The sequence below is a fragment of the Pteropus alecto genome, unplaced genomic scaffold (genome assembly GCF_000325575.1).
Source record: "Pteropus alecto unplaced genomic scaffold, ASM32557v1 scaffold164, whole genome shotgun sequence".
Taxonomy (NCBI): Eukaryota; Metazoa; Chordata; class Mammalia; order Chiroptera; family Pteropodidae; genus Pteropus; species Pteropus alecto.
In genome coordinates, this window is record NW_006439568.1 from 22266537 (window position 1) to 22293305 (window position 26769).

Genomic DNA, 26769 nt, shown 5'->3' on the forward strand with positions numbered 1-26769 from the left:
TTTCTGGAAGTTGCATTGGCTGATCGACTATACCAGCAATTGCACCTGAAAAACAAGAAAAGTTTTTCCCAGTAAGGGCTGACGTTTAAAATCCTGAGAAAGGGAAAATCTTCAATCTGGAGCATAGTTTTATTTGGATTGACGATGAAACCCCACCTTCATTATAAAGTTCTTTACATTTATTGACCAATTATGTAAGTACACTGAGGGAAGTTTAAGTTAGACTTTTATTATCTTCATCAAAACATGATGTGTAGACTGGTTTTGTTCCATCAGAGTCAGGATCTGTGAAGTTTGGTTCAGAACTTAGTAAACATCTCAGATTATTCCAAAGTGACGCCCACATGCCTTTCTCCAGAAAACCAGGCAACACAGTTGAGAGAAGAGAGCTGACAATTCCTTAGCCGGAGAGTGAGCCTGCTCAGCCTAATAAATTTTCGATGAAGCCAGAAGATAAAAAAACTGGAAGAGGCCAGACCATTTCTGTTTTCTCCCTTTTAATAAGAACAATTCTTTAATAATAACTTAATATATTAATAATTATTTAATAAGAGTAATTGTTACTTCTATTACAGTCAGGTGCCACATAATGACATTTCGGACAACGATGGACTGCACAAATGATGGTGGTCCCTTAAGATTACAATGGAGCTGAGAAATTCCTAGTGTCTAGTGACGTCAAACTGTTACAATGCAGTGCTATGCACTACTCAATGTATTTGTGGTGACGCTGGTGCAAATGAACCTACAACACTGCCAGTCGTATAAAAGTACAGCACGTACAGTTGTGCACATAATACCTGGTAATGATAATAAACAACTATGTTACTGGTTTATGTATTTAATATACAGTTAAATCTTCACTTAAGGTTGAAGATAGGTTCTGCGACTTTAAACAAAATGATGTATAACAAAACTAATTTTTCCAGAGACTGATATAAATAAGAGTTAAGTTCTTATGGCATCTTATCAATACTAAAATGACTTTATTCAAGGACCTGCTGCATCATACTTTTTATTGTTATTTTAGAGTGTACTCTTTCTACTTATAAAAAATAGTTTGCTGTGAAGCAGTGAGCCGTGTTACACCACCAGCAGCCTCATACATCTCATTTTTATTGTGTCTCTCGATTGCATCATTTTCTCTTGTGCTCAATTTAATCTTGTGTTGTTTTCTACAGTAACATGTGTACTGGCTTGTAGCCTAGGTGTGTGGTACACTATACTGTCTAGGTTTGTGTAAGTGCACTCAATGATGCTTGCACAAGGTCAAAATTGCTGAAGTCACATCTCTCAGAACATATCCTTGTTGTTAAGCTCAGCATGACTGTACAGCTAATCTCTATGTGCTGGGGACTGTGCTAGTAGCTTTACTTGTAAGAGATCATTAATCCTCATAATCCTCAGAGTCAGGCATGGTTTTTCTCCTCACTTCCCAGATAAGGCCACTGAGGCACTGAGAGGTTATGGGGTTTTTCCCAAGGTCACATGGCTGTGCCATGCTGAGGCAGAATTTGAGTCCAGGGAATCAGAGCCACGGCCCAGCTCTTAACTGCCAAGCTGTTCACTGATCTTGTGTATGAAACAGGCTCTTCCTCTTGCCAGTCTTGGAAAAACTTCCTTCTCTCTCACTTCAGCTGAGGTTTGGCCACTAACGCTTCACTGTAGAACAGCTACAAAACCCGGTTCTCACTAGTCGCTGCTTGAATGGCTTTCCCTTGGGGTGGTTTGTCCTCCTGGCTCTTACTTTGAGGGGCCAATGACGAGATCTAGTAAAGGCCTCACCAGTCCTGATTTTTCCCCCCTGATGGAGTGGAGGGTTCCCTAATTCAGTAAGAGGTAAAAGTTTCATTACGATTCTTGACAGAATTCTTTGTTTTCAACTCGATCCTACTAGGATTAATGAAAACGCACAGTCCTCCGGTAGACATTTTAGTGCATGTCAAACCCCATTAATCCAAATGCCACTAGTTCAAAGTCTCCTGGGTAACCGGAGACTTCCAGGTCTCAGTTAATGACCTGCTAATTTCAAGCAATATTCCATTGAACAAAATCCAGTAAAACCAAAAGCCAGTTTCTTCAGGTCAATTGTAAAGGGAATGCTCTTCAAGGATTCCATTCCTCTCAATATTGACAGAGCCATTTAAGTTTATGTATTGACAGATTGGGAATGACCTGAGGCGACAGGTCTCTTTCTCAGCCTAGACCAATGCTTCTCGAAACCTCTAAAGAAGCAATGCGGGAAGCGGGGAAGCTGCTCACAGATGGCCCTGGTGGCCCTGGCTATGCGGCCGAGGGGTCATTGTTTCAGCGCCCCCAAGACACCCAGCCCTGGCATTCAGGCTGGGGGGCTCGCCTCGCATTTGCAGTCCGAGCAATCTGATGCTCTGCTCTCCCTCTATGAGGTCGGGGGTCAGAGCAGCTGGGAACTGGCCACACTGGAGGAGGTGGCTGCCACCAGGGCACGGGAGAGGCACGAACCCGAATCTGGCCCTCAAATCATTTCACAGCAGACAGTTCAAAGTGAATATCATTAAATCAAGGAATATTGATCTTATGATTTCATTATCTGATTTCTTTGACAGGTGTCCAGGCTGAAGAGTAGGAAAAGTGGAGTAAATAACTACAAATTCATCAGTAAATTGCATTGCTGCTTGCACTTCTGGTAGAAATGTCTTTTCTCAAGTGCAGATTTCCATTAAGCCTATTAAAACTGAGTTGGTGGCGGTGGGGCAGGTGGTTACTTCGCTGAGACTCTCCCTTCTCCCTTCGATGTGCCTGTACGCGGGGAATTGATGGCTGTGATTCTCCACCCACGCAGGGCTCTAATGTCCACCTGCCTCAGTGCAAGCAGGTGAAGCAGTGAGACTACCCTTTGATCTTCCACTTTCTCCAGGCACTGGCCACAGTTACTATGGCGTTGATAGATAAACTATTTGGGCAGCCTGAAAAGTGGAAAGCCTGAACCTCATGACAAGGTGTTAGATTCTAAGAGGTAGAAGAGAAGCTGTCAGCTCACCAGACCCCGGAGGGGGAGGGCGGGCCCGTCACACACACCAACACCTCACTGGTCACCAGGTGCGAGCCGGAGAACAGAGGCTGTGAGCGACCAGCAGTCATTCCGTGGTGTCTGCAGCCATGCCTTGAGAGAGGCAGCTTCTCTTGAGGCTTCAGAAGGCTCTCTTATTAGTATAATCCAGCTAAATCCTACAACTGGTAAGTTATTTACTGTCATTTACTCAAACTGTGCTCTCAGGCTTAAAGTCGTGGAAACTGATCCCCAGACTTGTCTGCTGGCATCAGGCCCGCAGGGTGGGCGGCCACATGGAGATGGCTGTGATGTGATGAAGCGAGGCGGGGAAGGGCTCCCCGTGCGCTGGCCAAGGCGGACACTGGGGCGGTGCTTCTTTTTCTAACCTTTGGTTGGAAGAGGAGGGCTTTCTCTGAAGCAAGGGAACTAAAAGGGCTCTCTGTCACCAGCTCTGGGACGTGCTCCGCAGTCTCAGGCAAAAAGCACGGTGTGCCTGAGCTGTTCGAGCCATTGCCTCTGCGGTTATTTCGGTGCTGTCATTACCACATGGTGTAATTACATTTGGGGCACTTTTAAAACAAAGCACAATAGCAGAGGCACAGGCCGAAGCTGGGACCCCATTCCACAGCTCCCCATTCCAGAGACAAACGAGACCCACACAGTGTGTCAGGTATTCCAGCCTGAGGTCAGCTTTCATGACCAGAACAGACTGGCAAGCGGAGAAGGAAGTACTTCTGTTATTCCTGAATTTCTTGCTGACTGCAAACCAAACTGCTCACGGCTGCCAGTGGTATCAGGGGACCGCTCCTAGCACCGTCTCTTGGGGCATGACTCTTCACTCGCTCGCTCAAGGGAAAGTGTCCTGACTCATCCGGTAGAGGCCTATTTTGTTGGGATCCCAAACGGCACCCGTGGAGTGGCCATGAAGACAGTGGCTGCTCGGAAATCTCGAAATGCTTCCTCAGTCAGGCAGCAGCCCAAGGGAAGCGTGGGTCAGAGAAGCAAGTTCTGACATCCTGCCAGTGGTATTCATGAGACCACGTCTGGGAGGGAACGTGGGGTGTCACTGTGACACAGAGCTCATACCCTCTCTCAGCACGGACTCCAGGGTGTAGTAGAAAGTGAGGTGCATGGGGAACAGATCTGGTAAATGTGGGCGAGCCTGATGCCAACACTGCAGGCTAAACAGAACTGTTTCAAAAGCCATCGCCTTCCGAAAACTGTGCTGGAGCTCATCCAAGAGCCTCGCGGTATCTTCCCGCGGCCTCTCTGCCCACTGACACCTCCTCGCTGACCTGCGGCGACGCGGCTGGGTATGGCAGCTGAAGACTTCCTTTGATTTTTCCAGTGCCTCGTAACACTCCAGTGTCTCCATGAGGGCGAAGCCGCGTCAGGAAGGCCCACCAAGCCATACACATTTGGGGGAAATGTGTTTTCCCATCCTGGAACTTCCAATTGTTCAGTCTCCCCACATCCTGATTGTTTCCAGGCTTGGAGCCCTGTGTGGAGGGTGACGTGTGGGACGGCCCAGGCTCTTTGTCCTAGCTGGAGTTCTGACCTAGGCAAGTCAGTTAACCTCATCCATGCCTAGGGCTTGAAGGGCAAATAACATGACATGTGAAAGAACTCTTATCAACTCTGATTGCCTTGTTCTTCAAATATGTTTCTAGTAACTGGGTCGTTAATGTTTCTATCTTGTAAAGGCAGAAACTGAGGGACTAGCATTTTGACTTCACTAAGCACAGATTTCAAACTATTATATGTTAATAGCTCTAGCTTCAATTAGGCATTTAATTGCATTTGGGACTTTTAAACACCATTTCTGGCGATGGATTAAATGGTGACAGCGCTATACTATGCCACGTGAGGGGACTTGGTTGGTACCACTCCCTGTCTCTTCTTCCTGCCACACATAAGGTAGTTCTACGCCGAGACGTTTTGAGATGATGCAGTGATTATGTGGGATGCAGGGAGTTCTTACGCTTTGAGAGGAAAGAAATCAGGTTTGGGCCAATGTTGAGATGCCCACTGTGAACGACACTGTCTGAGGAGCACAGATACGGATGTGCCGCTGGGGGGCGGAGGCCTCGTGGGCCCAGGGCCAGGCCAGTGTCTGCAGGTACAATCAGCAAACACTGAGGAGGACTTGGGTCACCCCCAGGGCTCCTAAGTTTTTGGAAATCACCAGAGACGCAGAAAGACTCCATGACTACAGCAAAGATCAAAGCTTTATAACTTTCTACCCCATTAACAACGGGATCTAAGCCCTAAAGGGCGACATCGCAAAGGCACAATCATGGCTCCTCACAAAACTGATTTCTACCATCCGACACACTTTATACAGTGTCAGCCGGGCAGTGGGATGGACTTCTCTAGGTGGGAAGAGAACAGACCAGTCAGGATGGAAACGGCCATATGCCAGCCAGCTCGAGTATCCACTGCAGCACTTGAAAGCTCTAAGAAGAACTTGGATGGAGGGAGGAAAGCTCTCCTACCCAGAGCAGAAAGCACAGAAGCCCACATTCTTAGCAAAAAGAGATCCCACAGACCCCAAACAATGACCCAAGGCCCCAAGATAAACTCATTGTCACTTCCTATGGTTATAGCAACTTAACCCATTGGACTCAAACTAAAGCACTGAGGCGCTTGCCATTGCTCACATGACACCCTGTGAGATCGATCACTGCTGATGGTTCCTTCGTTACCATAATAACAATAGGTGCTGCCCGCCAAACACGGGCCCTGTGCCTGGCACACGACTGGCCACTATGCCCTCTAATAACGGTATTTCCAACCCTAATTACGAAAGAGAAACCCAGCTCCAGAGCAGGTAAGAACTTCCTTGAGGTCACACAGAAGGGACCTGGACACCTTCACCGGGTCTGCGGCTCCTGAGGAACGCGGCCCCAGCCCCGCACCGACCCTCTCCCCACCACTGCCTTCCGTTGCTTCTGTACCCAGCAGTTTCATCCCCAGGCCATCAGCCTCCCAATTTCCATGCATTATCAAATGACAGTGCTGCACACCACTGAATGTTATGACTTAAATCATCGCTAGTAACTTAACCTGCACTTGTAACATCTTACTACTTCCTTTCAGAGCCTCAGCTGGCTGCCTTGCGAGTTGAGGGGCTGTGTTTAGAACTGCAGCCTGGAGAAAGGACAAATCCTTTCAAGCTCATCTTTTCTGACCTTTGTTCTCTCTGCTTTGGGGCACTTTGATCTCTGTGAGATGCATACTCCTTCAGATGCAAGGCAGGCACTCTGCCAAGCAATACAGTTTTAAATTCCTTTGCAAACAAATAAACAAAAGATACCCTTGAAAATCCTGCTCAGCAAAAGTTCAGCTCTGAAGCTTCCTTTTTATAGATTTTTCCAAAGCGACTTATTTTTCAGACATTTGTAATATTTGGAAATATCCATAGCAATCTTCATCTCTAACTATACCATCTGGCTGCTCGACAAACGATAATTACCCTGAGTCAGGCTGATCTGGCACTCTTAAAAAATCAAAAGGAAAAAGTGGGCTCTTCACTGAAGTTTACATGACAGTTGCAAGTTGCTCAAGTGCTTCTCAAACAAAAGCAGGCATCTGTGATTTCCGCAATCTTGTAAAGGAGCCAGTGCTTCAGGTTTGCCTGATACTCACTTGAACGAGCAAACCAGCCTATGCTGCTGTCCTTGTGTTGACACTCCCAGGCTCAGGGGGCCTCCTATGGGATGATTCTTTTTTGGAGAGTTGCAAAGAGGCCAGAGATACATTTCGTACTAGAGGCAAAGGAAAGTGGAGCTTGGCGTTTGCACAGTTGAGCCTCTGATAGAAAAGAACGGCCCATCATAGCCACACTATGGTGCTGGAAAGGGGGTCCTGTTCCAGAGCCTCGCCGATTCAGGACAGGAACCGGTAAGCGTGCCTTATCCTCCCTGAGCTTCAGCTTTGTTCACAGAAAAGATGTTAACTTCACAACCACCCTCGGCCCTTGGAGCCTGCACCTCTTGGCCTGCTGGCAGAGCCAGGGGGCAGACATTAGCACACAGTCCTGGCAGCCCCTTACCGAGCAGGCTGATGCCCAGCCGGGACAGGCCTTGTCGGAGCCCTTCGCCCAGGCTCTCCGGGAGCTGCCGCCGCCATTCTTCCTGCCGGCTGTAGTGCTCCTCATCGAGTGAGAGCCGGTCCATGTTCCGGGCCAGGCTCGTGGCCAGGTTGGTGATGGAAGTGAGGGTACCTGAGGGCACAAGAGCATGTGAGTTTGCTTCCTGGTCACTTATATGGTGGACCCCACAGAAATGGTCCCTGGAAGGCTGTGGCAGAGGGGAGAGGGGTGGCGGAAGCACATCTGTGCCTTCTAGACGTGTCCAGAGGCTGAGAGATGCTGACTTCCTCTTGGGCATGTGAAGCAACAGCGTTAAGAAAATAAGGTGAAGGTTAACACTTGCTTATGACGGTGACGGCACTCCTCAAAAGGGGTAGGAGGAGTGTCTCTGCCACCAGAAAAATGCCTAGAGCTTCACATGAAACTATCATTCACACTACCTTTTGATTGTCAAGGCTTAGCTAAAACACTTAGTTTTGAAGTCCTCACTGAGGCCCAGTTTTGAAAGTTAAAATATGTCTGTTCTGATTTTAAAGGTTAAGGTTAGTTGCTGAATTTTATGTAGATTGTAAATAAATGTTTCTACTTAATAATTATTCCCTCCTTATTACCTCAGTCATAGTAAGGGAGATAATGAACTTTATTATCAGATATTCTGAGGAAATAATTATCGTGCCACAGAGAACATGTTTCAATTTGATATTCGTGATGTTAATTGAAAAAAGCGAGAACAACAAAAGGAGTATATCATGTAAAAGCCATGATTCTGTTTTTTTCCTAAGAAAGGCTATTTCAGCATCTTGCTCAAAATATTCATAATCCCCTCTAGCAAGTCTGCATAGATCTCAATGAGCAAAATGTAGACGTCAATGGACACATTTCTGAAGCTAATGAATTAGCTCATCTGTTATGGATGTCCAGTTTCAAGAAATGGAAGATGTTTTTGCAGCTGCATCTTTACCAGTAATCTGAAAAGAAAAAAGGAAAAAAAAAAAAACCCATGTGCACATGCAAAGACAGACAGACACACACGCACCAACAAACCAAATGGACTTTGCTAAGAGGAGAGAACAAGTGTAAAAAATAGTGAATCGGCAGGCTAAAATCACCGATGGAGTTCAATTTAGCGGGTGTTGGTTGTCTTATTTTAAAATAAAAACAGCAGAACCACAAAGATTTAAGTGTCAGGAGTGAGAAATCCACCAATGACTCATGTGTGAGTCCTGCAGCTCAGCTCACAGGACTCCTTGATGGCCGGGGCCCAGGGGAGCTGTCCCGTCGCTGTCCAGGGCATCTGGTTTGCTGCCCCTGCTCTTCTCTTGCCAGCCCCTTCTATGGATTATGGGTTCTCCTATTTGAAGCTCAAGTCTTCTTGAAGCTTCTAGAGACTTCTATAACCTGTCCACTCAATACAGTTGCAGCACTGTTGACAGTAAAAGCCTCTTATGGGGCAGAATTCCTTTGCCCTGATTTCTCTGCCTCCTGCCTAGAAGAAAAGGGGACTCAGACAGCCTTTGTTAGCCTCCCGGGTCACTGCCAACCTGACCAAAATATCGTCAAACAAACCCACGGATAAAACTGAAACACTCCTTGTACAGGGCAGCAGTGTGGCTTCTGTCCCTGCTGACCTATCTGAACCACAAGATGGCACTGTTTACGTGGCATGCTAGAGAAAAGCTGGCCGTTTGACTCCAAATTGGCTTCCACGTCAAAATGTATCCATATCCTTACAAAAGTTATGACAACTGTATCTACATTAAAAAAAATATGATGAGGCAACACAGTGTAGGATTTCTGATGTTTAGCAGAAGTCCCGAACACCTTTAATATTTCTGTATTTATCACATGGAATAACAGTTGAGCCAATCCTTGTTTTCCCAGTGGGAGGTTTAAAATTCTGAAGTTTCTGAAACATTTTCACACACTACACAGGCAAGCAGCGATCTGTTTAAAACATAAGACATTATATACGAGCTTTGTTACAGATCCAACATTTTACTGCAAGCTAACGCGCCAAACAAAGCTCGCGGCAAACTTAGTGCATTTAAAACTTTAACACGTTCTTTAAAAATATAAAAGTAAGACAGGAAGGAATGGAAATAAGGCATGATTACAGGAACCAGAAGAGCTACCTTTGGAAATGTGCTTTACGAATGATGTCGTCCCCCTGGAAACGCCACTCACAAAGGCTCCTGGGCCTCGCGTGAGTCCCTCGTACGGGAGCCTGAAGAAGTCGGCGACGCCATTGCCGATGCTTCGCACCAGGCTTGCTGGGCTGCCGAGGATTTCCAGAGAGCCAACCACCCAGCCTGCAAGGGACCGAAGGGAAGGGTTACTAAAACCTTCAACATTTGGGAAAAGTGACCCGTTTTCTCTGCAATTCATTTTTCACACTAGAACTGAGAATGTAATAAGCTCTTTTGGAGCAAAATATGGGAAATAACTCATTCACTGTGAATTCAGATGTGGCAAACTTTCATACTTTATAAATCAAAGTGATACTTTTGGCAGCTTCACAAATAGCTTTAATATGACTTCCCTACTGGAGCCTCCCATATCCCTGCTGACAGGGACCCATGTGCAGGGGGACGCACGCTCCCACCCACCCAAGGAAAGGCAGTCCCTCAGGCTGCAGGTGTTTTGCAGGCTGGGACGTTATCTTTAAAGCTCTTTGGGGCACAGAGGCACCAGGATAAGGAGATGCCTGGTCTAGGGAGGAGGCCAGATGCTAAATGGGGTGTTACAAAGGGGATGTAAATTCTGACAAGGATGGAGGGCTTATTTTTAATCTTTCCCAATCCTACCGAGTTGAGTGCTTCCCTTTGGAGCAGAGCTGGAGCCAGACAAATGTCTCCTCTTCAACCTCAGGTTCCAGTTGTGTAAACTTGGTGACATGGACATACTGATGAGGTTAGCGAAGAGGCGGGGGTGTTCCCTGCGAATGTCCCTGGAGGCGACCTTTGGATCTGGTTTCCTATTTGAGCTGGGGCTTGCCAGGAGCTGGGCTGCTCAGTGGCCTGGCTGCTGTGTGCACTATCTCATGGGAATGTGGCTGTGGGGTGGACTCCGGCAAAGGCTTCTCTTCACCTTCCTCCCTTGGGGCGGGGGAATTGGGGTTCTCGCCAGAGGACTAGGGAGGTGTAGGTAAGGGCTAAGGGCTAATGAGAGGAGCATTTTGAACAGGTGACTTTCTCGGGGAACCCATGGATTTCCCCAGCCCAGGCTGAGAGGGTTGTAATGGGGAGGCTGTGGGGACAGAACCTGTGTAAGAGCTAATCCTGTCTCACTAGTAGGTTCTGAGAGCACAGGCCTGTGACAGAGATTCCAAATCACTGATCCCAGAGGGTAAGGATGGTGTGGGTGCAAAGCCCAGCCACAGCCCAAAAGGTTCTCAGGCCCAGGCCTTAGAGAGAGGGACATTCTTAAAATCTGAGCCAACCCTCTTCTCTGGAACATTAGGAAGATAACACTAGGGTTTAGGTTAAAAGAGGGAATAATTTTCAGAAGATGAATGGGAGAATTATAAATGGAAGAGTCTTTGGGTGCCAGGCACTCAACTTATTTCTCACAGACAACTATGCCAGAGAAGTAGTATTACCTCCTCTTACATAAATTTGGATTAGCTAATGACTGAGCCTCACCCTGGGGTCAGGCACAGCACTGGCACAGGGGACAGAGGAGACTCTGACATGGTACTAGCCTGTCCCTACCATCTCCTAGGCAGACAGCAAAAGGAGGAAACTGGCTCAGAGATTAAGTCAATTGCTCATAATATTCCTGGTGGTTAGACTCGTGGGCTGGGTTTCCAACCCAGGTTTACAGGATTCCAAAGCCCCTCCCGCCCGCCCACCTTTCTGTGAGCTCAGTCTGCAATGAGCAGGCAAGGTTCCATAGAAGGTTGTAGAATATTGTTCCTTGGGGGACCCTCTCTGAAGGCAGATACCCTTGAGCCTAGAATAGTTGTAAGGTTCCACCTGGAGGCAGAAGGTTGGTCTAGAAACATCTTAGTTCCCCTTCTCTCCAAAGATGCCACATAGAAATTAGAGAGTAGCTACTGTCAGACAGACATCCATCTCTCTCCAGTGCACCCACTAGGCCAGCGCAGAGGGCACAGAGTGGCCGGAAACAGCCCATCCAGCTCCCCCAGCCACATGAAGGTGGGGGAGGGTTCTCCTGGATTAGGGCCGCTACACGGTGGAGGGCTATGTGCGGACCAGCGCTACTTCACAGTGGCATCTGAGCTGGCCAGAAGAGGGCAGAAAGTATCCCAGGGCACTCCTTTAAGTATTTTCCTTGAAAAGCAAATATATCCTTAACTTACTTGGGAGTTTTGTTGAACAGGGGTGTCTGTCTGGCTTCCCATCAGACTGAGACTTGGGGGTAGAAAGAGACTCCAGGAAATTATAAAGCCTACATTCTTTCCTTCAAATAGGGTTAGTTACTAATTTCTAATTAACTGTTTATTTTTAAAACCTCTTCAAGGTGAATCCATAAACTCCACTAGAAAGGAGGTCAGGGTATTTGGACCATCGTAGTCAGGAACCCACTCATTAAGTCCAAGGACCCAGAAGATCCTGGCCCATGGGAGACAGAGATACAACTTGTTGGCCCCCAGCCAGCCCTCTCTCTTCTTCTACGAGAATGTCAGTGCATTCCCTCTAAGCGGAATGGTAACCCAAGGTCGGCAACCTCCTACCATCTTCTTATGTCCAACTCTTACAATCACTGCTTTCCTCCAGATAATCTTCAGATTGTCGGGTTTTTTTTGTTTTTTGTTTTTTTTGTGTGTGTGTGAATTCCCAACAGGCTCTAAAAACTTGGCCCTCTATATTAGAATTTCTTGTCTCAGCATATAATGAGGTTGATACAACAGCTTAGAGGAATTTTAGGTGGATTACAAAAAAAAAAAAATCCAAACAGACTGTTCTTGTGAAAGCTCATTAAAAACATAAAACAAAACAAAGAGAGATCGTTTTTAGCGCACAGGCTGCAGGGACATGGTTCCTTGGTGCCACAGCTGAAATTTCTCTGCCAGCTCATTACACAGACGGGTGCTCCCCACACCTCTGCGTGGTGTGGGGACTGGTGCGAGGCTTACTCCCGGCTCCACGTCGGAGCTCGGTAACCCACACGCCTGCTTCTCATGTTAAAAGCAAAAACTTCCTGAAAGGGTGGGTTTCTGGAACTGTTTATAAATATACCAGTCTATTAAATTTGAAATGTTAACTGCTTATTTTTAAATGATTTCTTAGCAAGAGGGAAATATTTCTTCATTGTTGTGCAAGCTATCAAAACAATGGTTCAGGCAGGGTCTTCCCCAGATCTTGTCATTTTTAGTTAAGAGTTCTGGGTAGCCCTATTAACTCTGAATTTCATTATGGAGAAAATGTAATCTTACCATATGGCAACAACATGCATCATTCACGGCTACAATGTTAACTTCTACTGGCAGGCGTTCGCCAAGCCAAGTACAATGTTACAAAGGTTCTCTCCGGTGTTACTCTCCAAAAGTAAGACTTCAATGTTCTGTACCGAAAAGGGCTCACAACCAGCTCTGGCTGCTGTTTGCAGCTTGAATTCATAGGAATATAAGGAGAGAGATTATCAAACTGAAACTGCTTTAGAGTGAATTTAGGTCAAGAACGTGTACTTTGAAGCTGAGGATCACAGAGTATTGTGAGACAACTTGGTCCTCAACACTCAACTTTTAGCACCATCCTCCCCATACCATGTTTTGTACACACATTCAAGCCACGCCCCCTGCAGACTTTCCCAGCTTAGGTCTGCAGAGGCTGAGACACTTAGGTCTGTGGAGGCTGAGACACGGACAGCTTTCTCTTCTGATTCTGTCTAGACAAGCAAGGCTGCACTGGGGAGGTAGAAGGTTCTTTATGCATCTCACGAGCAAACAAATCCTCTGAATTTCTCACCTACAGCTATTCATGAAAGACTGTAATGAAGAAAGCTAACAAACTAGAACTGGATTTCTTTTAGGCCCAGGGGCTGAGGGCCTGGGCTGCTTTTCCTGGCTGCACTGGATAGCTAATATAGAGCCTTGTACCTACGAGGCGCCAAAAGTGTTTGCTAAATGGAATTATAATTCTAAGTTATAGAACAGCAAACATATCGGCCACTACTGCTTGAGTTTATTAAGTGCCAAGCAAAATTCAGGGCACTTTATATATTTTCATTTTATCCTCTCAAAAATCTTAACCCATTTTATAGATGAGGAAACTGAGACTTGGGGAGGTCCAATAGTTTGCCCCAGGCCTTACAGCTAGTGGTGGCAGAGTCTAGATCGAAAGCCATGGCTGTCGAACTGCAAAGCCCATCTCTTCACCTCTCACTGTTCTGCCTTCCTAAGCCTTGAGGTCGGTAAGGCACAACCCCGAAGCATTCTTTTTTGCCTAGGCTCTTGCTCATCACAGACCCTCAGCTGGTGTCCTCACCTGCTCTGAAAAGAGCCCCAGCGGCGTAGTGCATGGCCAGGGCATGGACGAGCTGCCTGGCCGTGGTGAAAACGGGTCCCCTTTCAAACACGGAGAAGGAGAGCGGAGTGTGGTCGGAGGCTATGTACAGCTTGAGAGAAGCATGGATGCTGACGAGGAGACTCACTGGCTGTATCACCAGTTTCCGTAACTTCACGGGATTCGCCAGGGCCCTGGCGTGCTGTCTGACCTGCACCGGCAACGTCTGCATACCACCCCGGAGCGCTGTCCGGTGGCCGTCCCGGTTGCTGTTAGGGAGGTAAGTCTCAAACAAAGTTTTGATGTAGTATACAAATGTGTCTTCCACATACAACCGGGCAGGTTTCAATTCAAAGCTGAACTCGTGAATGTCAAATAAGAAGCTCTCGCCCTCAGTTAAGGTGAGGCAAAGTTTGATAAAACAGTTTTTCTTGTATTCTTCCAAATCTCTGCTGGATGCAAGGAGATTCTGCATTTTGGAACAGTGAGTAGGTTCCATTTTTTCTCCCTGGCAGACCAAGACAGCGAAGTGGAAACTGGACTTGCTGTACAGCTGGTTGTCCAACTGCAGGTCCCCACAGTAGAGCCCCACACGGTAAAGCGGAAGCAGCGCCGTGGCGGGCTCCTCCCCAGGGGCCAACTGGAGAAAAACACTGTCCAGCGTGAGTCGCAGAAGTTCAGATGATGCTTTGTGGTGGGTGAGCTCATCAAACACTGCCAGGCTCAACTGAGTGATGAACATTTTAAATGTCACAATCTTCTCCAGAGTTCTAGAGGAGAAAAGGAAAAGAGCATTAGTCTCCCCTGATTTTCTTTTCTTTTTTCTTTTCCATCCTTCCTTCCTTCCTTTTTTTTTTTTTTTAATGACAGTGCTTTATTAAACACCTCCTGATGTCCCGTCAGATTCTCATAAGAAACAAATAAGAACTCAACTTTCAGTACATCGTGTCTGGACAGAGCCGGTCATGCTCCACAGCATTGGGGAATGCTCCCAAAGGGACTATTACAAGTTCTTGTCATGCTTCTCTACGTGTTTCTCTTATCAACACCAGATTTTTACTCCCAAATCCTTCTAGTCTTTGTGTACTAATCCTCTACCATAATCATCGCAAGGCAGAAAGATGTAATAAAATAACCAAGACTCCTGAAACTGGAAAAGTAAAGCAAGCAGAAGAAAGCCTACCGTGAGCTCCCAGCACGCAGCCCGTCCGCCAGTGTCCCAGCTCGCTCGCCGTTTCTAGAGCTCAGCTACACACATCGATCTGGGCACTAAATCGTGCTGCTCTCACCTCCTCAAGGTTATCCCTCATTTTTCATCATTCCTAGCAGCTTATAAGCATGCTGTTATTTCTCCTATCTTAAAAAAACCCCTCTTGTAATTCCACTAGCTCCTCCAGCTACCACTCATTTTTCTGATCCCTCTTACATAAAAAATCCAAAGCGTGTTCTATACACATCGTCTGCTATTCCTCTCCTTCCATTCTCTCTTAACCTTGCTCCATGCAGGCTTCTGCTCTCCCCCAGTGAACCAAAGCAACTCTCCCCAAGGCCACCAGCAACTTGTGTGTGGTCAAATCGAACGATGGACTTTCAGTTCGGGGCTCGCTCGACCTAGAAAGGCATAATTCCCTCCTGCTGGAAATACGTTCTGTGTCCTCTCTCGGATCGTCTATCTCTGGTCACTCACTCTCAGTCACCTATGCGACTCCATCCTTTTCTCCCAGAACTCTGAAGTGAAGGTGCCCAAGACTAATAAACCCTTCGTCCTCGTCTCCATCTCCACTTGCTCCCCTTGGAGACCATGTTCAGTCTCAGGCTTGAGGAGCCATCTACATGCTGATAATTTCCAAAGTCACTTTGTTAGCCTGGAACCGCCCTCCCCTGAACTCCAATCTTATCTACGTAACTGCCTAGCTGCACAGTGACTTGCATGTCTAAAAGACACTCAACTTGTCATGTCTGTAATCAAACTTTTGATCAAACTTACATACAGTCTTTCCCAACTCGGTTAATGGCAACCGCATTCTACCAGTTGCTAGGCATCTCCTTGATGCCTCTATTTTCAGTACTTATCCAATGCATCAGGAAAATCCCATGGGCTTTTCCTTAAAAGGATATCCAGAAAGTAACTATTTCTTACCACTCCCACTGATACTACCATAGTCTAAGCCATCAGCATCGCTACTGTGAATAACTGTAATAATCTCCTAAGTAGTCCCCAGCTTCTACCTTTGCTTCTATACAGTCTATTTCGACAAAGCAGTCAATAATCATCTAAAAATTTAGGTCACATCATGTAACTTCTGTATTCAAATTGCTCCAATGACTTTCCCATTTCACTCAGAATTAAAACTAAGCCCTACACATTGTGCTCCTTTCTTCTAGCCCTTACCTCTGGCCTCGGCTACTACTTTCACTCTCACTCACTCCACTGGGCTCACACTGGCCCCTTCCCTGCTTCTCTGACATGCCAGGCACACTGCTTCAGACCTCTGAACGGGCTGTGCCCTCTGTCTGGAAAGCTCTTCCTCTAGATTACTAGATTACATTACTAATCTCCTGCTTCCAGGTCTTTGCTCAAATGTTAACCTTTTGGTGAGGCTTACTTACACCAGCTTTTAAAAACGATATTCTCTCTGTCTCAATGCCTGGCACTCCTAGTCTTTCTTACGGGGCTCTGTTTTTATATCTGCAGAATGCCGACCTTTACGTTTTATTATAATAAAACAAGTTTAGATTTATGATTACCACAGAATCTCTTTTTTAAATTATGTTTATTCTTTGTCCTCCCATTCCATGCCTATGAGACTGTGGTTTCCCCAGGAGCCAGGATTTTGGACTTTTTATTCACTGATGTATTGCTATCCTAAGACAGCACCTGGCATCCAGTAAGCACTTGACAAAATGTTTGTTGAATAAATGAATTCTGTTTTACTATTATTTTTTTACAAACACTTCTGGGCAAAGAAAACATTCTACCTAGCCTTGTCGGAAATATTATAAATTCAAATTAATTATAATTTGACAGGGTCCAAATTAATGGCTTTCTAACCATGTATGAAAAGAAACTTTTTTAAAAAAAGGCTTAAACAAATGTATAAAAGCTGGCATCATTATTGTATATTGTTAAAATTAATACCAATAATAAATGCTTATGATTACAAAATTAACTTTTAATGTGGAAAATAAAATACAGAAAATTATTAAATAATAATCACTTATAACCTCATATCTATTAAGTTTTCTTTCTTTTCTTTTCATGCTTATTTCTAGGTATATTTTCTGTGTGTGTGTGTGTGTGTGTGTGTAAATGTGTGTTGAAATGTATATATGTATGTATATGTACATATGACACATAACTAGGGTCATATTTATATACTCAATTTTATATTGTTTTCTCTATTTTAGGTTTCTCATATACATTTTTCTATTCCACTATAATCCTCTAAGCCTATTTTCTGTGGATATATTATTTATGGTACATTTATGTATCATCCATTCCCCTAGTGTTAGGCATTTGTACTCTAAATATTTTACCATTATAATTGGCAACAGGATTAATATCTCTCTGCATATATCGTTGCCTATATCTCTATTATTGCTTTAATTCTTAAACTCTTAAAATTGGAATTTCCAAGCCAAAGAGCTTTTAAAGCTCTTTATACATATTCCGGAAAATGGTAACAATTCACACTTTCACAAGGACTGTGTATGATGAAATTCAATTATTAATTTGATAAGTAGTATCTTATTTAATTATGCATTTCTTTGTTTATTTGTATTTCTTCTTTCTCGAATTTTCTGTTCATATATATGAGTTCTTTTAAATTAAGGATATTAACTCTTTGGTTCATGTTTCTAAGATCTGGTGGTAACATTCCGTTTGAATGGGGGCAATGTGGCTCTAAGAGGTGAATATATTTTTGATGTAGCTCTAAGTCCAATTACTAATTACTAGGTTGTCATGTGGATACAGAAGTATTAATTTGCATTTTATGCTAATGATAATTATAATGTATATTTTCAGATGCAGGCCTTAGTTTGTAAATCAGTTTGTTAAACTTATCACAGAATAACCTGAAGGGGTACCCAGGTAAGATGATAAATTGTTACCTGTTTTAGGTATGATTTAATGTTAATAACCATACCCTGATGGATTACACAATAATTAACCAAAAGCTTTAATGTATATATAGAGATGACAAAGAATGGAAAATAATAGGTCTACAACTTCATAATGGAAAGCTTACTATACTACTGGGATAATAATTAAAATTACCTGTTGGTATTGGTTAAAATAGGTCCTGCTTTTCCTTCTGGGGCCACAGTGATGAAGACTGTGCCACACTGATGGACAATGTCCACATATACATAGCCAAAGCCAGTCAGGAACACAACCTGCAAAAAGAATATTCGAAATCTGATTTAAAAGAAATAAGAAACACTACTGAAATCGCTGACTTTAAATGTCTCAAGGTCTGATTCAATACCACAAACACTTCCTGGTTATATTTCTTTATATCCATAAAGGCTGTTCAGCTGAATTGAAATTAAGAAAAAAAAAAAAAAAGAAAGATCAAATCCAGATTTTTCAATATCCAGCTGTAAGGGTCACAGAAAAAAAATGATGGATGATGAGGTATGAGTATCTTCATTCTCTGCTTCTTTGCAATTGGCAAATAACTCTGTAAGGGCTGGAGCCCAGCCATGGGTCAGCTTTATGTGTGCATATGAATCTCTGTGGAAAAGAAAACAAATCTTTAAAACTCGGGACTTGAAATGCAATGTGCAAAAAACTTTCAGGCTCTTGAATGTTGATTTACTACTACAAGGATGCTCTTCTGTGTGGGGACAAAAACACCCACCTCCAAACCTCCAACAAGGCATGTCACCATTCTCCCAAGGTCCTTCACATACCTGTAACTAGAACGTCAGATAACTCCATTTGCTTGAAGTCCAAATTAATTTTCCTACTGTGAGAAAGTGGACTAAGACTTAAAAAAAAAGTTCTATCTCAGAAGCCAGGTGCCAGGCCAGCAGAACAGATGTCCTTTCAGCCGTAAATACTGAAGTTGCTTAAATGGATAAATATTTGAAAACAGAGCAGAACTATTTGAAAAACAACTCCAAGAACATCATGTTCACAGCCAGCATTACCTGAGGCTAGGGGCAAGAACCTCCTTATGTTTGGGAACATTGATTCTGATGATTTGCAATATCAGTTCAGTCCAAGTCTGGGCCTTTATTATTCTTAGGACAGAAAATAAGAAAGACGGAAAATTCCTGGATGAAGGCACAAAGCTAGGTGCCTGACATGTAATGAATGTATTCTAATTTAGACCAAACGAAGAGTTACCCGAAGAAAGTGCACACAGAACCACAGGAGAGAGTCACAGACTCAAATCTGGAAGCGACTTCAAGGTCACTGGGCTTTTTTCTTGTATAATAGCTCCCCCTTCAGAAATCCCACCCATTTCCAGCATCCTAGGCACCTAGATGTCATCTCTGCCTCCTCTCTCTTCTCATCCCCTGCAGCCCAGAAGTCATTGGAGCCTCCAGTTAGTGCCTTCTTTTTCATTCTACAGCTACTGTTCTAGCTCAGGTCTTTGTCTGCCACTCAGCCCTCTCTGTGCCTAGAATATGCTTTTCCCCACAAAGTCCTTCCAAAATCCTATGCATCTTAGCACAGATAGCTTAAGGACACTTTTATTCCATGAAGGTATTCTCTGATTTTTCTATTCCTCTCCTCAGCTGGATACCTACACTTGCATTCCCATAGTACTCGGACCCTTTTTCTATTCAATCACAGGTGGTATTGTTTGTATTACAGTCACCAGTTCATGTACCTGTCTCAATCACTAGATTGTCAACTTCTTGAGGGCAGGAGCATTCTGTATTCTCTATGGACATGTTTCCCAAATGGATTGCTTTGTAAAAATATGTTTTAAAAGACTGTATCTTAGATTTGCCCTATTTGTTCCAAGGTAAGAACTGAACTTGACTATGATAAAATTTGGAATGTAACCAAATTAAAAAATGACTCAGCTCACGAATCTCAAACTAACAGGTATTCTTTGAGAAATACATTTATAAAAGCCATTATTTTATATGATATGAAAGTAAATCAACTGCTTTTTTAGGCTTATAGGTATGGGATTATTCATTTGGCACAAACCTTTTTAAGGCCTTATGCTCCCACCTATACTCCCTTTTCTCAGTGACCGTCCATAACCTCAGTGCACACCCCAGGGTTTTCGCAGAGACTGTTAAAAACCAGAACTACTACCCCTTCAAAGGAGGGAAGGAGGGGATCAGAAGAGGGAAAAATTTATTGTTCTGCTCATTCTCAAAGTAATCTTCAGGAATTATGAAATGGGGGTACTTGTACTTTCTAAGATAGTAAAAATAAGGCAAGTTGATGGTTTCTGTTAACTACACAAAGGATTTTGAAAGCAAGCAAATGAACCTAAACATTTAAGGTCCTTCTTTCTCTTCTGGAGAGAAAGTTTTGCTGAGTGTCCCTTTCACTCACCATTAGAATAGAAGCAACACAGACCCTAATTCTAGGGAGCCTATCCTCGTCTCTTTTCACATGTAGAGAAACGAGTCCCAGTGCCAAGCCTTTAGAACAGTGGCAGCTCTACATATTAGGGAGTTAGGTGACTCAGTGTCAGAGAAATTAGGCACCTATAATAAGATTCCCCAGAAGTTTAAAATAAATCCTTGTTTTGGTCTGATGGTTTGATCATTCAGCCATTCAATCAATTATTTGAAACTTAAAGAGTGCTTACAATGAGTCAGTCACTGTATTAGACACCGAGCAAGAAGATATAACCGCATTCAACTTGCTTGCAGCTCAGCTTGTGAAAAAGCCAAGTCCACAAATAAGGGGATAATAAATAACTAACAGTTCCAGAGCAGAGATGTATATAGTGCTTCTCCCTCTCAGTGTATTAACCATCACGGTTTCTGTATAAGCTTATGAGGACAATGGTTTCGTGTCCATTTTTTTTTTTCAGTACTTATAACCAGTGCCTGGTACTCAATAAAGAACTGAATGAACATTATCTCGATGTGACCCCCGTGGTAGAGACTTCTAGTGTCCACCCACGTCCAGCTGCCCTCTCCTTCCAGGCACGGAGCAGGATTTTCCATCAACCTGTGTCCTGCAGTGAATTTGTAAAACAGATCCCCCAAATGACAAACACTGGGCACATGGCATGAGCAAGAAGTAAATTCTAGGATTATGACAGGCAGCATAACCTAGCTTGTCTTTACTAATAGACAGATATTGGTGAAAGAAGCAGGGTTCTAGCAAAACCCCAAAATCTGAATCCTTGGCTTAAAGTAGAAATTGATTTTGAAGGCTACAATACCAGAGATTCATGTTCTGAAGTGGCAAAACATTTAGTAAAACAGCTGTCTGATAACACTTAGGAGGTCAATCATAAGTCTAACAAATTTGCAGCTCTAGAAGATGAGGTTTGAAAACAAAACATTAGTAGTATATGTTGATTAATGTTGGTCGTGTCTGGCAATGTATTATTATTATTTTTATTATTTTCATGGAGAAGTGATTTATTTAAGGAAGTGCCCCCAGAGGAACCAGGAAAGACACAATGGCAGGGAATGGGTGCATGATGAGGAAGGAGGAGCCAGATAAGGGTGGGGTTTCCAGTGAAGATCCTGCAGGATGCTCTGGAGGGTAACACTTCCGTGTCTGCACCACATCTGAACACGGGAGGTGGGCTGCTGTGTTCCTGCACGTGTCAGCCATTGGCTATGGCCTCCTGTGGGAGGTAGAGAACTTCTAGGCACCTCTAGCTCTCATCTCTGGAGACATGGCTCTAGCATCCAGTGGAAATTCTTTAAATGTTGCAGGTACAAGACATTACAGCAAAGCAGACAGAAGGTGGGGGATGAGCATGCAGGTGAGGTACCAGCAGTGTCCACTAAATCCATCAGTGCGAGGTTGTAGACGGGATATAAGAGTGTGGTCCTCAGACCAGCAGCATCTGGTCCAATGGGACTCCACCACTAAGGAGCTCTTTAGAAATGTGCAATCTCAGGCTTTACTGAAGACCTAGTTCCATCAGAATCTGAACATTAAGAGCTAGAGGAGATTTGTATGCACATTAATTTCTAAAAAACCTGGCTCCAGAGTGTTAGAAAAAATGATTTACTGACCTCCTAAACTGGCAGGAATAAGCATCAAGATCAGAGGTATAATGTGGTAGATTTGCAAATTTCTTACTCTGAAGGTTCCCTGGCCTCGCAGCCGAAACCAGGGGAAAGAGAATCATTCTTAGCCGAAAGCCGGCAGTACACGTCCCCACTCAGGGCATGTCAGGCTTGCAGGTCTCAAATTCCCAGACTCTGCAGTCTTCTATTTACTTCACCTGGAACCAACATTATTGTGGTGGTAATGTATCATAAAGAAGAACTCAGGAAAGAATTTGCCAGTTTGTAATAAAAATGAAAGAGAATAGATTCTAGAAATTCAGGGCCTTGCAAAGTTAGAAATGTTTTTAAACTCCAAACAGCAAGAGAATTTGTCTCTGAACATGAATATGGAAGAATACTTAGCCTTATGGCTATGTATAGGCATATATTCACTATTAAAATTTCTTAATTGGTAAAGTGGCTCAGAAAAACATTTAGAGTATAAATTTACCAGAGAAACTCTCTTAAATCCAGAGAGGTAAGGAAGCAAGATAATATAAAGATATGTTTTTAAAAGTACCAAGGATGTGGTTACTGGCACATGGAATTCTCTGGAATTAAATAGATAAGAAGTCTACTGAGTTCTTGAGAAATTAGTACTGCCCAATAAATTCATGAGCCTAGATTAAAAGAGACTGTGAAGCTCAACACAAGCTTCACTTCTGGCCAAGGAAGATCTCTGAGGGTGGATATGAGGACTTGAAGAATAACGTGAAGTAAGCTCTTCCAAGAGCAAAGCAAGGGATCAAAGACTATTCCTGTTTCCAGGGCACAGATCCCACAGTGCATGCCTAGAAAATTTTCATAATTATTATGGATGAGTCTATGGCCATGCCACCCTCAACAAGCCCAATCTTGTCTGATCTCGGAAGCTAAGCAGGGTTGGGCCTGGTTAGTACTTGAATGGGAGACCATCTAGGAAGACCAGGTGGTGTAGGCGTGAAAAATAAAAAATAAGGGATTGTAAGATAACAAGGTCCTTGTAATCTGTGAGATCAACCAAGGGTTGCCTCGCCTAAAAAATAAAAAATAATAAAAAAAAAAGAATTGTCATGGACAAGAGGCTGCTGTGTCTCTCATTCCTCCTCTTTCCAATTTTGAGGGACAATTGCTGTTCTCCTGTCCTGTAAAATGGTGGGGAAAAGGGGTACAGTTGAGTTCACAGGTCTCCAGAAAGAAAGGAGTCACATCTGGACTAAGAGAGCATCACTCAGAAGTCTTGGATTTCCAGTGGGATGTGGTGACTGGTTAGAACCCTGGGGAAGAGATTTGTTTATTCTGTGTGTGGGAAAAAGAATGAATTACTAAATGATTGATGGCCAAGGGGATTTTTTTTTTTTTTAAGTTTGTTATTGCTGAATGAGCTGGCCAGTCCAGATCAGTGCTGTCATTTAGTTATTTTTTACTTTCTTCACATCACACTAATAGTGTGGGGGAGTATATGGAAGGCTATAGGCAACATATAGTAAGAGAGGTGCTGCTTTAAGCACAAGACATTTGGGAGATACTCTATGTTTTGCTATTTGTATCTGTGTCAGAGGACCTGATCACTACGGCTTTGTCTTACATATGTGACTATAATACAATTTGGATTCTAGGTCCTGTCTTCCACCTAGTACATTGTCTTTTACAATGACAAATAAGAAACACTTTAATATAACTTGTGCTTTTCTACATATTGTTACATTTAATAAAATGATTACTTATTAACATAGCTAATAAACAATATTTTTAAAAAACTACACTAGTTCAATTTTATGAGTAAATAAGTTACAAGGTGACACACAGGAAATAACTAAAAATATTCTTCAAAGTCTATCTCTTCCTTTCTCTCCCCCTATCCCTTATAGGCTTTATGTGACAATCCAGGGATAATCAGAGGTAGATACAAAGCATCTCAGCATTGCAGCTTTATTAAACTAGGTCTTTCGGGTGAAGATGTCTGGTGGATAGTTGGAAATACAGGTTTGGAGCTGGGAGGAATGTGAGGGCCAGAGATAGTTATGTGAGAGTGACTGGGTGACAGTAGCTAAAGCTATGGAATGAATTCGATCGCTCAAGGTAGAAAAGAAGTGAGATGAATTTCTGAGCTGATCAAAGAAGAAAAGGCTAGATAAGGATGGAAATAGTAAATATTCTAGGTATAATTCTTCCCTCTGTATACTTACTAAAAATATCTTAGGGATAGTCCTACTCCCAAGTATCTTTGGAAGCAGGTGTTACTCAACCAGAAGAAACTGTAAACAAACAGAAGACTGCAGGCCGGGACACTTGGCAGGTGTTCAGAAGTGGGTACCAACTTCTTGATATCTGCTGTGGCCCTGATATGGGGTGTGGGGAAGGTGAGTGAAGTAAACAAGAGGCCATAATATCTGCACTACTCATTTTATGAACCAGATACTCGCTATGATTGACAAATTTTCTATGTAAAAATTCCTGGATGGAGACTAAAGATAACCCTGAAAGTGACCACATGCTCTTGGAGCATTAGTGCTCAGAGTTACCTCTGTCTGATCTGCACCAAATGTGCTGATTCCACACTTAAGTCCTAGTTCTCCACGCACTTACCAAAGTGTCTCACAATATTCTTGTGAGATAAGATATATCTTTTACAGCATAGTTTAAAAAGTGCTTTTTAGATGCATTTTCTTATTGAAGAAATGTGGGCTAGATTACACAAGTTTAGGGTGTTAGTGGCTGACTGAACCCACACATCAGGGAAGTGTTTGGTGATGGACTCGCTGCAGAGTGTAGACCTTGGGCATGTCCTGTTCCACATACTTGTTAATGACTTGGACAAACATGTAGAATGCATGCTCACCACATCTATAGATGACATAAAGCTACTAGGGATACTTAATCTGCTAGATGACAGCATTGCAAATTTTTTTCTTAAAGTGATTTCAACAAGCTGGACTAGGCCAATAGAAACATGATTTAATTTATTGGGGATAAATATAAAGTCTTGCCATTGGGTTCAAAAAGTCAACTGTAGAGCAAGTCATATGATAAGGACCTGGGGGATGTGGTTGACCACAAGTTCAACAATAACAAATACTCTGAACTCGTTAATAAAAAGCTAACTCAATCTTCTACTTTATTAATGGAAGCACAGGGAGGTAATAGCTAGTTAGACCACATTTGGAATACTATGTGTAATACCAGCTGCCAGATTTTTAAAAGGGAACATAACACACTAGTGTGTTCAGACAGGGGTAACAGTGGTGATAGGTCTGGAAATCGCATTTACTGAAGGAATGATTCAAAGAACCAGAAATGTTTGGCCTGGATAAGGGAACATTTAGGGAAGATGTTGAAGCTGTTTTCAAATAACTATACTGTTCTGTTAAAGGGGAAGTAAGTAATCTGCGGTGCCCCAAAGGGCAAAACAGGGATGAAAGAATGGATGTTGCAGATGGATGGTTTTTAGCCTGATAAAGGCAGAAACTTTCTTATGGTCACTGCTGGAGTAAGCCATGACTAAGACACTGAGAGTTTTCTGAGGTGTGAGGTCATGGGAGGGGCTCTTGCACTAAATAAAAGGGGAATTAGGAAGTCTCTTCTAACTTGTGCTTCCATGAGCTTTCAGGTAGCAGTATCTGTAGCCAGGGAAGGATTCCAGAGGACAGAACTTGATCTTGGTGTGGGAAAGACAAGACGGGTCCACATGTGAGCAGATCCAGGTTCCAGCCTGATCCTGCTTAGTTATAAACCACCTGGCTGATTACTCTTTAAGCCTCAACCCTCTCATCAAATAAAAAACAAAACATAAAAATTATTATTTTATCTGAGAACTTTTGTAGTGATCAAAGGCTCTATCTTTGGACTTAGTACACATGACTGCATTAATTTAGTTACTCAGGTCCTTGAAGGCAGGAATTATGTCTTATTCAGGGCAAAAGGTTTGGCCCTTGGTAGGTCCTCAATAAAAGTGTGTGGAATAAATGAACGAAAGAATGGAGACTGTGGATATGAAAGCACTTTGTGAATGGTACAGAGCTATAGGAACACGAAGGACTGTCATTTCCCCCTCCCCCACAGCCACAAGCCGAGAAAACAGCAAGGACACTGACCCCACTACACATTTCTGCTAACTGTCCAAGATCATGAGAATTTACTGGATCTTGTCAGAAGTCACAATGATCCCCGCAATTATTTTAATCTGCTTTTGGGGGTTCAAACCGTTCATTTTTCTTTGCTTTTTTAATGGCTCAGAAATTGCTTTTCATAAACAATTCAATGATTTCCCATGGCTCTTAGGATAAAAGCCAAAATCTTGACTGGAGATTCAGGATCCTGCCAGGTTTGGCCTGAATGACTCACTAGCCTCCCCGCCCTCCCCCCTTCCTGAATCTTGCACTGCGGCCACACTGGCATTTAGGTCCCTGAAAGGATCACTCTCCCTCCCTGAGCACCAAGGCTTCAAACATTGCTCCTCTGCCAAGAAACACCTCCCACTCTCTTGTCTACTTAGTGCCTGTGCTTCCTTGAAGGCACAGACACAGGCTTCTGACTCAGAAACACACTCCTTGGCCTCTCACACTAGTCTGCCGTACACTGTGACAGCACAGTTGTCCCTTTCCTTCACAGCCCTCATCACTGTTCATAATCACCTAACGCCCTATGTGATTCTTGCTTATTATCTGTCTTCTCCCCAGGTAAGCTTCTTGAAGCTGTATTCCATTTTTGTTTGCTATATTTTATGTCGTCCCAGCACCAAGTTATAAGGTCTGGCACATATTAGAAATCAGTATTTTTTACTAAACGACTAAAGCATGCTTCACAATATTTACATTAGTTAAGTAGTAACTACCATGTTTTCTTCGCACCTTTTTTGTTTTGAATTTTTCCAAAGACTGTTGCCTAAGGTTTCTGACTATCAGAAATTGAAATTCCACACACTATGACAGGATTCTAAACTATTCCCAATAGGATTAAAATTATGACAAAATTAT

At 43.5% G+C, this 26769-nt stretch overlaps 1 protein-coding gene and 1 pseudogene across 1 annotated transcript in view; one reads left to right on the forward strand and one right to left on the reverse strand.

Annotated features, from left to right (window-relative positions):
• LOC112483560 (vacuolar protein sorting-associated protein 13B-like) overlaps positions 1 to 26769 on the reverse strand; it is a gene marked incomplete at its 5' end in the record, with an annotated part of 42254 nt that overhangs the window by 7348 nt on the left and 8137 nt on the right. The window contains 6 exon segments of the mRNA XM_025050072.1: positions 1 to 10; positions 13 to 45; positions 7086 to 7256; positions 9257 to 9433; positions 13574 to 14361; positions 17871 to 17989. The exon segment at positions 1 to 10 is cut by the window's left edge and continues 125 nt beyond it. Coding sequence (XP_024905840.1) covers positions 1 to 10; positions 13 to 45; positions 7086 to 7256; positions 9257 to 9433; positions 13574 to 14361; positions 17871 to 17989 — 1298 coding nt within the window.
• LOC112483637 lies at positions 22636 to 22754 on the forward strand (annotated as a pseudogene).